Consider the following 15,538-nt stretch of genomic DNA (forward strand, 5'->3'; position numbering starts at 1 on the left):
GAGTTAAAAAACGTTCTCATTATCCGCCTTGTCAAGATTTCGCTTTCTCCTGGCCAGTTTAGGCATATCTTAAAGTACGGACGGATAACAAGTCCTGAGTATTTTCTTGCTTCTTTGGTTCAACCTTGTAAACGTACGAGGCTTCCAAGACTCGCCTACTCGACTTTGTTTCTCTAAAATTCATAAATCTTTCTCCCCAAATTATCCTATACCATGTCCGATCTACCCAATCCTACACCTCCATCAAATAATTCACCTATCGATTCTCAAAACCATATTCAACCTCCTTCGCCAAGCATACAAGCTCAAACCGGCTTGCTCACTTCATCCCACATCCGCAACCAACAAATCCAAGGCTTAGACGCCCTCACTATTCCTTTTCTTGCTCTGCCCACCTCATCCCCACACCACCCCGACAACAAAAAACCCATCGCCAACAAACCTACTCGACAACCTACTCCCCCGATCCCTCACTATCACTTCACCCCTACACCTTTCAATTCTTCCGCACCCCCCCAATCTTCATCCTCCTCCACCAACCCAACACCCACCGTAACTCCATCTCATCCCCCCGTCTCAACTCCTGCGGCTACCACGGCTACTGATAACACGGTTTCCCCAACCCCAATCACTACGAAAAAAGACATAAATCACGAGACACCCCCTCACATGATCCAGACCCAGCCCGTGCCAGCCACAAATCCGTCTATGCCGGACTTCGCCAACTCGCCCGCCGGTTATTATCCTCCCTTTCCCTACATGTCTTACCCCTACCCGTACCACCATCTCCCCTACGGTTTTCCACAAAACCAATCTCCCGTGACACCTTCTCCCAATCCCGTTCAACACCCCGCTTTCCCGGTCAGCCATCCCCAAGCACAACTCCCACCTCCAGCTACTCAGACTCGGCAGGAGACCCTAGATCGCGCCATTGAAGACACTCGTAATCGACGTTTTGCCGAGGAAGATTGCCGCAACACAAGGTCCAACATATCTTCCGCAATCAAACTGATTCGAGAACGTGATATACTCCTAGCGGACGGCAGTAATTTCCGCAAATGGGCCCGCCGACTTTGAGAACTCGCATCCCAGGTCTTGTACAATGCCGATTTTTTCGACAAACCGACCACCAACATCCATCACGAGAAGATTGGCCGGGCTATTCTTCTCCACTCCATCGACTCGTCTCTTGAGGACGGCATCTCCTCGATATCAACCTGTCATGAAGGTTTCAAGAACATCAAATCCCGCTTCAACTCGGTCTGCCGGGCCGCACAAATCTCGACCCTGGACGCACTTCTGAAAATCGACCCCGACTCGTTTGCGACTTCGGCTGCTTGTGGCGCTCGAATGAACGATCTCATAACCGATTTGAAAGATCTGAACATTGCCTTCACCGTGGACAACATCCTCGGACTCCTTTTTCAGCGGAACCAACAATCGGGTCCAGTTAAGCAAGAAATGGCTCAGCGTGTCGAGCACATCATGTATACGGACGCTCTTCACACGGCACCGACGTTTGAGAAGCTCCTGAAGATGTACAATGTTTGTCGCAACCAGGTTGCTCTTTCCGACTCCGGTGGTAACAACTCTCTTTTCCCTGACATCCAAAGCCCACACCATATGATTGCCGACGCCCCGGCGGAAATTTTAGAGCCAGAGGCAACAGTGAACAATGATGATGTTGCTGTGAACGCTGCACGACCCAATAACAACTGTCATATATGCCGACAGCCGGGTCATTGGTCCAACTCCTGCCCCGCAAGGACCAAACCTGTCCCACAGAAATCCGGTAACACCTCCAACTTTCGAAGTGCCCCACAATATTCTTCTCCGTCGTATCTCCCCTACTGTCCTATTGTTGTTGCCCCGAACTTCACACCCTATGGACAACACATTTTCCCCGGCAACCCAGGTTACCAGCCGGTCTTTGCGCCGCACAACAATTCCATTCCCCCCAATCCTCCTCACTCTTGCATTAACAACCAATCTTATGATTCCTACAAACCCAACTATGCAACCCAGAAGCCCGCCGTATCGGCAAAGAACATTGATGTTGGGAACATTGAGGACGAGATTGCTGAGCTCCAAATGACCGGAGAAGCTACAGCGGAAGCCATTGGGCTTGGCTCGAACGTCATCACTGACACGGGCGCTACTAATCATCTTACTGGAGACAGGTTTGCTCTTTTTAACTTTAAACTCCTCCAGAAACCTATCCCCCTGAGAGTAGCAACTGACAGTTGCAACGAATGTATCACAGGGGTGGGGACAATGGTTTTTCCTGGAAAGAGTGGAATGACCATCTCCGTTAACGGGGTTATGTTCTGTGAGCAAGCAAATGCCACCCTTATCTCCCCTTCCGCACTCCGTCATGCTAATGTGTCCATTAGCTATGACACCTCTTCAGATACCTTCCTCTTCCGATCAAGCGATGACCGAATCCTCCTTGAGAGCAAACTTGACCCAACCGGTCGATGTTGGACACTCCCGCGGCCTATATCTCGGACTCCGTCCGACGGATCCCGCCTAATCCAACCACCCATCTCTAAATCCGTTTCTATTCCCAATGTTATGCCTTCCTCGTATGATCACCTTGCTGCAACCCCTGTTCCCTCCAATGTTGATGACAAGACTTCTGAATTTATCTTCTCCTATCCCATCGACAAACAAAGTTTCAATTGGCATGAATCTGACCTCACAAAAGATGAAATGAAACTACTTTTTTGGCACCGAGTTTTTGGGCATGCCGGACTACGTCGCATCCAAAAGATGATTAAGTTGAACCTCGGCGTAGGACTTCCCACTAATCTCCCTAAAGGGGATATTAAGTGTCCAGTTTGCATGATTGCTAAAGGCACTTGGACCAACACTCTACTCCCCACTTTCAGGCCAGTAGGCACCCTGGACATCATTGCCTGCGATCTGATGGGTCCTTTCGAGATTCCGACCTTTGGAGACGGGAAATATATCCTCGCCATTCGAGATATTGCTACGTCTTATAGCGAAATTAAGATAATGTCAAAAAAGAGTGAGGCCACTCAATTGCTAATCGACCAAGTTCTACGTTTTGAAACAGCTACAGGCAAACGAGTCAGATGCATCCAATCTGATAACGGCGGGGAGTTTGAAACAAAAATTCTAGCTGATTTCATCAAAAAGAAAGGCATCAAGGCGGAGAGATCGCTCCCATACCACCATTACCAGAATGGGGCTATCGAACGGTACAACAGGACAGTCTCCGACATGGGAAGAGCGGTGCTCACTGACAGCCACCTACCGCGGAGCTTTTGGGGATTCGCGTTTCTGTGGGCCAACTACACGCTCAACAGGGTTCCGAACAAAGTAAGTGGTAATCAAACACCTTTTCAGGCGTTCTACGGCTATAAACCAACCCTCGACCACATGAGAGTGTTTGGATGCCGCGCTTTTGTGCTGACCCCACCAGAAAAGCGAAAGCGTTTGGATGACAGGGCCCTCTAGGCGCGAGTCATAGGTTATGTTGACGGTGGAAAGGGCTGGATGCTCTGGGTTCCTTCCACTAACAAGATTGTTGTTTCAGCATGGGTCCAATTTGCGGATGATCCTTTGAAGCTGACAACAGGCAACAAAAAAGCCACTTCTGTTATAGATCCTAGACTAACCGGTGCCCAGGTACATACTCCACAACACCAGATAGATCCCCAAATCCGCCCGGATGTCAAAGCCTTCCGTTTTGTAATGGCGTGTCAGCTTGGGAATTTTGTTGCCGAAGAAACTTTTGAAAGTCAGGAGAAGCTTCAGGACGAACTGGATCAGAAGACCAAGTCACCCAATATTCCAACCCCAAAGAACTACAAGGACATCTTGAAACATCCAGAAAGAGAAGCATGGCTCAAAGCAATTCAGGAAGAGCTACAGAATCTCTTTTGACATGAGATCTGGACTATTGAACTCGTGCCCGACGGAAGACGTGTCATGGGAGCTCAATGGGTATTTGTCGAGAAGCGGACGGCGGACGGCAAATTCATCAAATTGAAGGCTAGGTACGTAGCAAAAGGCTATGCTCAAATAGCCGGTGTTGAATTCCTCGATACATTCGCGCCTACGGCAACTTTTGTCTCCCTGCGTCTTCTACTGACGATCGCAGCCAAATGCAACTGGCCCGTTTATTCTTTTGATTTTGTAGCGGCCTACCTTCATTTGCCGATAGATGAGGAGATATGGGTCAGGCCCCCGGAAGGCCTCAATGTGCCGAAAGGGTACACGTGCAAACTCCAGAAAGCCCTCTATGGCACGAAACAGGCTGCTAGATGTTGGTGGAAACATCTTCAAAAGAAACTCAAAGATCTGGGTTATACCCCCAGCCAGTTTGACAGCTCACTTTACATCTTACAGCATTCGTCGCATAAGGGTGCGATCTGGGTACACGTTGACGACGGTGTTGTTTTGGGTTCTAGTGACAAAATACTCCGCCAGCTAGAGAAAGATCTTCAGGATTGTCTCGAGATCAAATGGCAATCCGGGGTGGAGACGATTGTGGGTGTTGAAGTCACAAGAGGTACAGGAAGTTTTTCTCTCCGTCAAAAGAAACTAATTGACAAGATACTTGAGGATCATTGGGATAAAAAATCCCTTGCCAAAACCCCTCTCCCTACTAATTACAGTGCGGAAACAGAGAATCCCGATGGTGATCCTACACAATCGTCGGCGTATCTCTCAGTGGTTGGCGGACTCAGCTATCTGGCAGTTGGTACAAGACCTGACATAGCATTCGCGGTCAACTACATGGCCAGATTCAGTGCATGTCCCGCTCCCGTCCACTGGAAAGCACTACGACATGTTGTAAACTACCTGGCGAACACCAAAGACCGTTTCCTTCAGATCAATCCCCGGGATTCGGACAAACCTCTCAAGTGCTATAGCGACGCGGGTTGGGGCGGTGAGTTCCAGCGATCATCTTATGGGATTTTTCTGAGTTTTTATGGAGCCCCCATTCTATGGATAGCCAGACGACTACACACAGTAGCAGCATCGACGTGTCAAGCTGAGTACATGGCGCTTGGCATGGCGACAAGGCAGCTACTGTGGGTACAACAACTGATTGAAGATATCCTAGGACACAAGTTTGTGGGACATCTTTTCTGCGACAATGAGTCAGCAATAAGGGTAGGAAAAGACGATAGCTCCAATAAAAGAACAAGACATACGGACAGGGAATTTTATATTACTAACCAAGCACTTTTTGAAAAGAAAGCAGTTTTGTCATGGGTTCCCACGGATCAACAGCTAGCCGATATACTTACCAAGGCATTAACTCCAGATAAACATGAGTTTCTTGCCGGTAAGGTCCTAGGCGCACAACAGAGCACTTCGCCTGGTCGACAGGGGGGGTGTTAGGACATGAGTATGCTTATACACATAGTCCTATAGATAGTCGACTACGGCGCAGATATGCTTGTACATAGATCACTATATATAGCTCTCTCTCTCTCTCTCGACATGCAATACGATGAATGTGCACTTCCATCACAACACACTTTTGCTCGTTGCTCCGGCACAGCTGGAGGGTCATCCATAGGGCCTTCGGGCTTCTGGGGATATTCAACGTGCCAAGTGAGAATAATGGGGAATTTTTGGCACCTGTGACACTATTATTCTACGGCTATTGACCGATGATAATTAGTCCTCATCACCGGTTAGAAGCCGAAACAATGTGGAGCTGACCGCGCCAGCTCTTAAAGCTTAGTCAGCTAGCTCACACAGCTGGGTGCGAGGCTGGTTCGAGGCTACCCAGCTCTGTCAGCTCTGATAATTTAAAAAGCTGCCTCAAGCCCTCGTTTCGACCAGCTCCATCAGCTCAGTCAGCTCAGAACTCACCAACCTGGTTCAGCCAACTTGCTTAACCCCCATTCCGACGCATCCTCCAAGGAAAAGTCAGAGTCCAACCTCTCACTCGGACCAATCCAGCAATCTCAAGTGCAAAATCTCCGACCCCAAGGCGCAGACCACCCAACTGATACTCTTCTAGCCAATCGATCAAATTTCAATCAATGGAAGCAAGCCCTCAACTGCACTATTCATCTGACGCTAGGCCATGTGAACTTACAGGCTAATCACACTGGTTAGCCTGCCTTGACAGCCCAAGAATCCTTGTTGCTTTTATTTCAAACGCAAGTGACTGACCATATTTTGACCCCTTTTCTGTTTCCCCCTTAGACCTCAACAGTCCCTCCAATCTGCGCCATCATTGAACTTGCCCCAAAGCGTCAACTGGATGTCATCAATCATCAAAAGCCAGCGATCTGTTTTCGTCATACAGAATTCAGAAAATGTTCATGTCCAGGCGCACAGGCACCACAAGCCTCCACACCCCATGCAAGATACCAGCACATGAACCTCTTCGCCTGTATCCACGGTTTCGACGGTGTGAACCTGCCCAATAGACATCGGCTGAAAGCCATCAACGCGCTCGCCCTCCTCGCCGCTGGCAACCTCTCCCTCCACGAGCTCGGCCAGCTGCCAGAAGTGTACCCGCTCCCAGGCATCCACACTCGCTCTTCACACTGCCATCCTCCGTCAGAACGACGCCCATCAACTTCCACCCGTCCACTCCCAGGAAGAGCCAGCCCAGCCCCCAGCAGACTTGGCCCCCGTCCTGCTATTGGTCCTTGCTGTACCCCATCAAGCGCCGACTGGTCCTCTTCCTCTGGCAAGACGGCAGGCTCAAGCCCAAGGAGATCGGCCTGCTCCACCAGGCCCACTCGCTCGTCTTTGCAAGCCCGCTCAGCTTCTTTCGCGGCTATTCCACCGGCAACTATGCCTCCATCACCCTCGGCGTGCCCACCCACAGCCAGGAGACAATCAGCCACCAGATTTCCGACCGGTTCCCCTCGCCGATCAGCAGTGGACTCTGTAGCTTGGCCTTCAAGACTTCTGGCCTAGCCGCCCTCTGCGGCCTCGCCGGCTCTCACAAAGTCGCACGCGATGCCTTCTTCAGCCGCCGACCGCCGACCGACGAGCTTCTCAGCATCAAGGATGAACACCACCAATTCGGGGCCGACCTACGTCCATAACGGGACTCAACACGAAAAGAAGAGCCGCACCGGGATTCCCTACCATAACCATCCGCCCAGCCTCGGCTCCACCAGCCTGCCCGGATTGTCCATTGGCAACCACTCCTACAGCTCCTCGCTCGACTTCTATCTCCCCAACAACCTGCCAATCGGCCATCCCCCCTGGCCCAATTTCAACAACAAGCTCCACTATTTCCACCACATACATCATCACCAGCTCAACATCCGCTGGCCGCGCACCGGCATCGACATCGCAGCGCGCCAGACCATCCTCCACACTGCCTGCCTCATTGGGCCGCATCGCGCCTGGGTGCCTGTCAGCACCGTCAAAGAACTTGGCCAACACATGATCATCGAGTAGGGCTGGATCCAGCCGCCCGAATACAAAAGTGAGAGAAAAAAAATCTTTTTAAGTTTTTTGTTATCTGCAAAAGTTGACTTTCTGGATACAGCATGTATTGAGCTCTTTTTGCAGACTTTGCCGGCGTCAGAGATTGGGCGCCATGTGATGTTGGTCGATCTTCGTTATCATGGACAAAGTTCCGGTTCTGCGCCGGGTGCCTACGGAAGAAGGCATGGTGGCGAGCGGGCCGACCATGGAGAGAGAGGCCGGCAAGGGCTGTGGAGACTCGGATCTGTAGATGGGTGAGGCGATGGCGCAGAAGCCGGCGAGTAGGAGGCTCCAGAGATGGCAAGGGAGGGTTTAGGGGCCACGTAGCTGGTGGGTGGGCCTGCTCTGAGTCTACACTGCCTCCCCACTCCAGCTTCCGGCCAGCGGCCTCTCCCCGCTGGATCAATGCCACCATTGTAAACACCCTCAGCTCATCATACTTCCTCTTTTGCTAGACCGCGCCCACTGCCATCACGCTCGACATCCTTGGCACCGCTGCAACGCCGGGCTTGGTCTACGCCCGCTCTTCGTTTGCGTTGCATAACCGCCTCGCACTGTTGCTTGTCCGGCTGGCTCACCTCAAGGCGCTCAGCCACGGCCTGCCCAATTTCTCCTCCTCCGCTGCGGGCGCGCTTCGCGTGGCAGACCCCGCCCCGTCACTTGCCCGGATCCACCCTGTCTCCATTGGCTCCCTTTCCCTCGTCGCCGCTAAACTCGCAGCCCACTTCCATACCCTTGCTGCCCTCTTCGTCCCCGCACTCCCTAAGAATCACTTGTGCCTGCTGGAGAGCCTGCCGACGTCGATTGGGGGCCGAATGGGGACACTTATCTTGCACTCTTCCTTGCCGGTATTTGGTATTCCGTGACTGCTTCTTCTTTCACCTCACACGTCTTGACACTCATTTTTCCTCCCTCCATACAGCCTTTCTTGTGACACTTCCCCCTATCCACAATATGGTATCTCACAGCTCTCCCAATTCTCTCTCTTGTTTATCATCCTTTTCATTATAATAATACAACTCGATTGAGAAATTATGACTACAGCAAGGGTTTATAATTTTTGTCTAGTTTATTCAGATCCTGGGTCCCCTGCATATTTGAGTGCTTCTTGGTCAAGAATTAGTTCTTCTACATGGTCTGCTAGGTTTCCAATTTCCACAATGACAGATTGACCTGTTACAAGCTTCTCCCACGTCTGCTGAGAGTTAGTGATCAGCAAATCCCACTGTTCAATGATTTCGGTTTCCAAAGATGAATCAAGTTGGTGGTCAAGATACTTTGTGCTCCAGCGCAAAAGTTTCTTGCACTTGACGTTCCACATCATCCATAAGCGACAGAAGTTTTGTGCCAATTGACTAAAGATAGATCGTAATACTGACCGTGGAAAGTGATTTTCCTCGCAGATTTGATTCAGCTTATATTGAAACTCGGTTGGCACATCTGTTGGGTGATTATCTAAAAAAACAAACTTCAGAATTTTTTGTAACCCAACCCACATTTCCAGAAATGTTTCCATACCTGCTGTCAAAAATTCACCAATACGATCCATTTTTTCAGTTTTTTTGATAGCCCATTGTACAGCCTGTCTTGCCTCACAAGCTATTCGACGCAATTCATCTTGACAGTGGGTTAGCGTAAGGTAGGCCTGGATCCCTTTTTGCACATCCAAATCGATTGCCCATGGTTCATCTGGGTGGCTAAGTGCACCCATATTCCAGAAAGAATCTTCTATCCCGTAAGACTTCACTTCCTTGAGTGTTGGAGTGGCCAAGGGGGTACGAGGTGTGAAATCCAAGTTGTAAGCTTCAGCACGATTGTTGTATGCCAGCCATTTTTTCTTCAATAAATTGACTTTGGAAGTCATCTGCTTCTTGTATCTCTCTTGCACCCGGGTTCCTATTCATGCATAGTTATCATCAAAGGAAGCAATTGATATTAATATAATAAAAAAGCATACCGGATCCGCCTTGGTCCCACTTTTTCTGCATCTCAATTACCCCAACTTTGGCTTCATATAGTTTACTTTTGCTGACTTTCAATTTGAGCAATGCTTTTGATTCCGCATCTTTGAAAGATGATTTGAACATATCATGAGTATATATTTACAAGAGAATCTTGAAAAACCTCACCTGTTGCTCCAGGCAAGTCACAGAAATTGTCCGATCCAAGTTCAACAACAATGCTGTCAATTTCACCTTCCAAGAACCTTACAGTATCAGGGAGTTGCTCCAGCTTCTGCCGTTGAGAAGCTGTCCTATTTCTTCTTCTGGTGTCTCAAATTTGAACTAACTCATTACTAAACATATATATCAGCTAATAAAACAAACCAGGGATTCTCAAGATTGAACACCAACTTTGTATCACAAAGCTTATCCTCCAATTCCACTAGTTCTTCAATTTGTTTTACAATTTCCTTCTCACTCTGATTTTCCATAACTGAGAGCTGAATTTCTCTTTGACGGGTCCATTGCGCCTGAAAAAACTCCCTGGTATGGCCAAAATCTGCCAGTAGACTATCCAGTACTTCAGACGCTTCTTTCTTCAATTTCTCAATATGTGTACCTCTTTCATATAGCAAGTGAACTTTTGAAAATTTTATGAGTCAGAAATATAAACTTTCTGGACGTATTTTGTGGAAAATAACTGACGTGCATACACCCGACCAACATCATTGTGATGGTGAGATTGTATATCAACTGCGACAAGCCTGTGGTTCTTTGTGCAATATCTGAGTTGGCGGATCAATGGTGACAAGAACGCCCAAATGCGCTCCATGCCTTCACCATCAGACATCCCCCAGCCATCATTCAACCTTGGGTTGTATCAAAGTTGACATTTCCACTCGTGGACGTATGCATGGAAGACACTGGTTCCAAAGCTGAGAAGATTGCGCTCAAGATGCTCAGGAAATTGTTTTCTCTGGAATTCCAATTTATTAAGTTTGCGGAGGAAGGGGGGATTTCAAAAATGTAGGAGAATGTGTTATGTACTCACCCAAATCACGCCTTTTTCAATGTTACAGCCAATATCATACAAAAATGATAGCTTTTTGGTATACTCTTCACCGTCTTTGGTATTTTCAATAATTTTATTGATCATTGTCAATGGAAAGTAATACCTATGAATAACATTTGGTTGAGTCAATTGAATGGTAAGGCAAACCTCGAATGGACTCACCTCTCACCACTCTGTACAATATTAATAAGGTTGACAATTTGATCATGCCGGCAAGCCATTCCAAACAGGCCTGTTTCATCACACTCCTTCCACGTCTTTCCTGTGCGCACATCATCAGCAGCAGTATGCTGCTGGGTGCATCGGTCCTGGATTGAATTGGTTTTTGCTTGAGTAAGAAAAAAAAATTAACTGATGAGAGGCGGAAGTGCTTACTGGGACTTGATCTTCAGACTCTTCATCCATTTCTTCGTTCATACATCTTTCCATCTTTTCAACCTCATCAGGTGTGACAAATATGCTCGGAGTTTTGATGCAATTGGGTATTTCAACACTTGCTTTGAGATGTCTCCAATGTTGAAAATTCCCATCCATGCAGAGTATGTAATCGGGCTCGTGCTCTTGTTTTCCTGGTACGTGTGGTCCAAAGCACTTCGGACAAACATCGGCCAGCTTATCCATAGGACCCAGATCAAGCATCAGTTCTGAGATGCACTTCTCTCGGCGCATCATCTCCCGGTAGGCATCGACAGCAGATGATAAGGTTCTTCTCCATTCCCAAGTCTGATGAAAAGAAAAAAAAAATCCTCTGATCCAATTCAATTATATGTTTTCTGGTTTTGGATGAGATATTGTAGTACATACACTATATGACATATCGGTGTCATCGGAATTGTTTTGTACCAATATTAGGGGATTATATGCATCAAGGAACTCGTCGATTGCTTTTGAAAAAGGAGACATTGCAACGGAACTTCTCTTCCATAGAATGTGATGAAATCGAAGCAGGCGAATTGAAAACGCAGTCCGGGGGAACCTTGGTGAACCACCGATATATCCCATTTGAATAAGACGCACTTGATCGGGAAAACAATTGCAAAAGCTGACTGTAACCTGTTTTTGTACTTGTTGTAGAAAAAAATTACAAATCAGAATCAGACCTGTATCAAAAAATGTTTGGCAAGAAAATGCGCTCAACTGAGGAGATCCACAAGTACAACTGGCCGGGACCGAGGTTGAGCACATTCGCATGGTGGCTTCCAGTTGTGATCCCAATTGTTTGGGTTACCCCAAGATGCTGTTTTGGATGCACACTCGTAGAAATGTAAAAACATCCCATCGTAAACTTCTTCCCACTGTTTTTCCTCCAAGAGCTTCCTTTCAATGTAGTCCTGACTTTGAAGATAGGCCTGCAACCTTTGAACACGGATGTCCACTGCTTCGGGATCTGGTAGGCCATCAGCTTCTTGCCCTTCGTATCGATTTTCATCATCTTCAAGTCCGTACAACTGGCCCGTGTTCTCATTGTGAGGCGAGGGATTCGTTGGCTGAGGGTCCAGGGTACGAATGAACTGCTGAGATCCTAGTTCAACATCTTGTAGAAATGCACGTCCTTGAGCCGTTTGTGGTTTTTTGCGCCTGCGCTGGTTTTTCCCTCCTTCCCCTTCAAATCCTCTCATGTTCACGAGTCAATACCTGCTTCACCTTAATCACATACAAATCTGTCAGCAATAAATAAATCCAAAATTCTGTAAGCATTAAAATGAGAATGTATACGCACTGTTCAACACAAAGTTCTGGGTTGCCGCGTGATGAAATCGAATGATCTTGTTGGTGGTGATGTTTAAAAAATTTGCGCAACATTGGCGTACATAATATAAAGCAATAATCAATGACATAGGCATACATTCAAAACTGTCTAACCACATACCTGTCTATGCGCATCAACTGCCAAGATGCATATACCATAGGCTCATGAGGGCTTCCTTTCTCCCCAGGCTGGTGGGTTCCATACGGGTGTACATCATACATAATTTCACAATACATCACATGCATCTTGGGAAACACCACCTTTGAAATTAAATCAGACTGCCATGAAAAATCTAGAATCCTCAGCCAGTTGAATATAAAAACCTGTCTAATAATTCAGCATCCTAAAATTTAGCCAGTCAGCCCATCTGAACTTGACAGGCTGAGCCTACACTTACCCAAAAAACCAACATAGGAACAGAAATATAGAAAAACTGTTCTTGAATCAGTTTGGCACAATTTGTTACAATAATTATTTATATTCTAGATTCTCATAAATCTAAAATCTCTTTCTTCAATTGCTTAAGCAATTTTTTTCATGAAATCATGAAGCACATTTTTGTTTTGCTGGCAGCTGTAATTTTATTATTTTTGTACCCTGAAACCTCTCAGCAAAGAATGTTCCATTGAATTCATAAATAAAGAAAAGTATCTTTTGCATTTTTCCATTTTTCAAAAGCACAATGGTGCTCCTTCAGAAAACACCACTCCATAACTTGAACATACAAATGTATTATTGCTCCCATTAAATCAGGATTGAAATCATGTGGAAATATATATTTTTGGATGAATTATTTATATAAAGACATCTTCTTCATAGACTTCCCAACTTAATGCTGATACTTGTAGATGTCACCTGAAATCAACTGGCAAACCATGTAAATCAGCTATCATCCATAGCTTTTGGTGATTTCAGAAAAATTAAGAGACAAAAAATGATGCATTTACTCCGCAGATGAAAATTATTCACCCCACTCACACGCCACGTGTGACAAAATCAAGCCTTTTGGTGCGGACCCTGACTTCCCTAGCAAAATTACCAGTGAGATGCCCTTGCGCAATATCCCGGTGGATAGCAAGCAACACCCGACAAACTTGTCAGGCTCGTTGACTGCCTCTTGAGGTTTGCTTGACCCCGTTGAACTCTCCTACCAATAAATTAGGGCCTATGAGGCCTTGTAGCCCTGGGCAGGTAATCCCGCCGCACCCCTCGAGCAAATACCACGCGATGGATTGTTGTCTCGTTGGCTTTAAACCCCTCGTCCAAGACACCCCCACCTCTTCGGAAGAAGATTCTACCCAGTTTCTAGGGCCCTGTAAGGTGAAAGCTAAGGAAGTTGTGCTGTGTGCCCTATTTTACAAGCGCTCAGATGTCGTTGTCAACTCCGAAATGTAAAGCCAAAATGTGCTAGCCTGCAGCGGAAACCACATTCAAATTCACGTTTTGATGATGAGATTTTGATCAGCGAGATAGAATATGCTCCTTCAGGCCACCAAGCAGGGGGGCAAGCAATCCCAGTCATTCAAATACCCGATAAATTTCAGTGCTCAGGGCCAAAGCCAAGCTTCCCCAGCGAAGGAAACCGACGCAAAGATCCAACTTGAGCCGCATTGCATGTATCAAGAGACAGGGTGGATTGAGGGGTCTAGAACCACGCCGCAGTAATCCAAACCCTAACATCAACCGGACAGATTTTCACCCATCCTGCTGAAACCGGATACACCAGCAGTCCCCCGCTAGTGAAGCCTCACCCCGAACGTTACTGACCGTTGTGTACTTCCACCCTCCCCCTCAAATCAGTCACAAACATCTCAATCGATTGTTTGGACGGCGAGTATTGTTTGGAAAACAGGTATGTCAGCTGATCGCTTCTGTACCAACTGCTTGTGCTTATCACTTTATTTTTTATCCTTTTCCCTGCCCCGAATTAGTCAGCATCATCTCATCAATCAACAGGTCGGCGGATCAATCGCCTGGACACCGGTCGGCCAGCGAATATCATTTGGACATCTGGTATGTCAGCTGATTGCTTCAGTAACGACCGCATAGGAGTATTTCTTTATATCTTGATCCATGCCCCGAATCAGTCAGAATTATCGTTATTGATTGTTAGGACGATCAATCGTTTGGACGGTGGATCAATCACTCGCACGCCAGGTATTTCACATCTCTTCACCAATTTTTCTCGCTCATTATCACACTCATCTCGCTTCTGTGTATTGTCATCCCCTCCCAGAATCACTTGCAATCACCAACCGGTACCTTGACTCAATTGTGGGGTTAACAGATCAACCACTTAGACTGCTGGTATGTCTTACCCCCCACCTTACATCTTCTTTACTGTTTGATCAGTCTCATCTGATTGCCATGCATCTGCCATCGCTCCACCATCTAGTCAGCATCACCAATACCTTGGATCAATCGTTTGGACATTGAAATCCTGCCTTTTTATCCTGTCGCTCTTTCAGGCTTGGGGCTTCATATTGTTCCTAGCAATTACAAGATTGTTACTACTGTCATCAGGTGATCCCGATCTGCTTAAGAACTTGGTTGGGACATTTGATGATGGAAAATAACAAGAATGTGCCGCCAAAGAACTTTATGAAGTCTCGGGCCCGAAAGAAGCGTCGGTTAAATGACCGGCACTCAATTGTTTCACTCGACATCATCGCTACCAGCTTCGATGGTCAGCGTATTATATGGTCAATGCAACAGTGTATAAAGCGCCACCTCTATCCCGAGATTAATGCCAAGAACAAGTCCCCGCCACGCAAACCGACTGCAAAAGAACTCGCTCATGCTCATGCAATTGTCGACGACTTTATTCCTTTCACTCATGGGAAAGTTATCTTAATTGACAGAGATGCCGGTAAAGTTGTTCCTGCAATAGATTTCATATGGTTTTCTTTCTACTTATGGAAAATTTCTTTTGATCAACAAAAATCCAGGGCAAGTTGTTGCTGTAATAGAGTTCATACCAATTTCTGAGCTCACTGCCACCGAGAAGGCGGAAATAAATCGCATTACAACTTTCCTTCACAAGTGGAAGAAGTTTGTCTATCCAATTGCAGCGGGACGTGGATGGGGTGGTAGGATGTGGGGTGTAGTATGAAGGCTCTGGAACTTTTTGGACGTTATATAAAGTTGCGTGCGGCTCGGTCGTTTGGGCGTGAATACTTTCAACTCGCCATCCAATCCCAACTCGTTTCCAGAATTCTTGGCCGGATGTTTAAAAGCATGGGTAATATTCCATTTGAGTCAAACCGGGAGCTGATGGAAAAGCATGGCATTCCATCCTTTGCATCTGGCAAATTCAACGATTGTCTT

General features: G+C 47.0%; 2 protein-coding genes across 2 annotated transcripts; both read left to right on the forward strand.

The window, feature by feature from the left end:
- Positions 1-213: 213 nt before the first annotated feature.
- Positions 214-3,483, forward strand: PtA15_5A311 (uncharacterized protein; the record flags this gene model as incomplete). The annotated part of the gene is made up of 2 exons (XM_053169059.1): positions 214-861; positions 1,093-3,483. The coding sequence occupies 2 exons, from the start codon at positions 214-216 to the stop codon at positions 3,481-3,483; spliced, it is 3,039 nt and encodes a 1,012-aa protein (XP_053020293.1).
- A 474-nt stretch (positions 3,484-3,957) lies between these two features.
- On the forward strand, positions 3,958-15,323 carry PtA15_5A312 (uncharacterized protein; the record flags this gene model as incomplete). Its single annotated transcript, XM_053169060.1, has 7 exons — positions 3,958-4,921; positions 14,012-14,063; positions 14,143-14,224; positions 14,299-14,368; positions 14,448-14,518; positions 14,705-15,080; positions 15,160-15,323. 7 exons carry the CDS (start codon positions 3,958-3,960, stop codon positions 15,321-15,323), a joined length of 1,779 nt encoding a protein of 592 aa, XP_053020294.1.
- Between the last annotated feature and the right edge of the window lie 215 nt (positions 15,324-15,538).

Source organism: Puccinia triticina, chromosome 5A, assembly GCF_026914185.1.
Source record: "Puccinia triticina chromosome 5A, complete sequence".
Taxonomy (NCBI): domain Eukaryota; kingdom Fungi; phylum Basidiomycota; class Pucciniomycetes; order Pucciniales; family Pucciniaceae; genus Puccinia; species Puccinia triticina.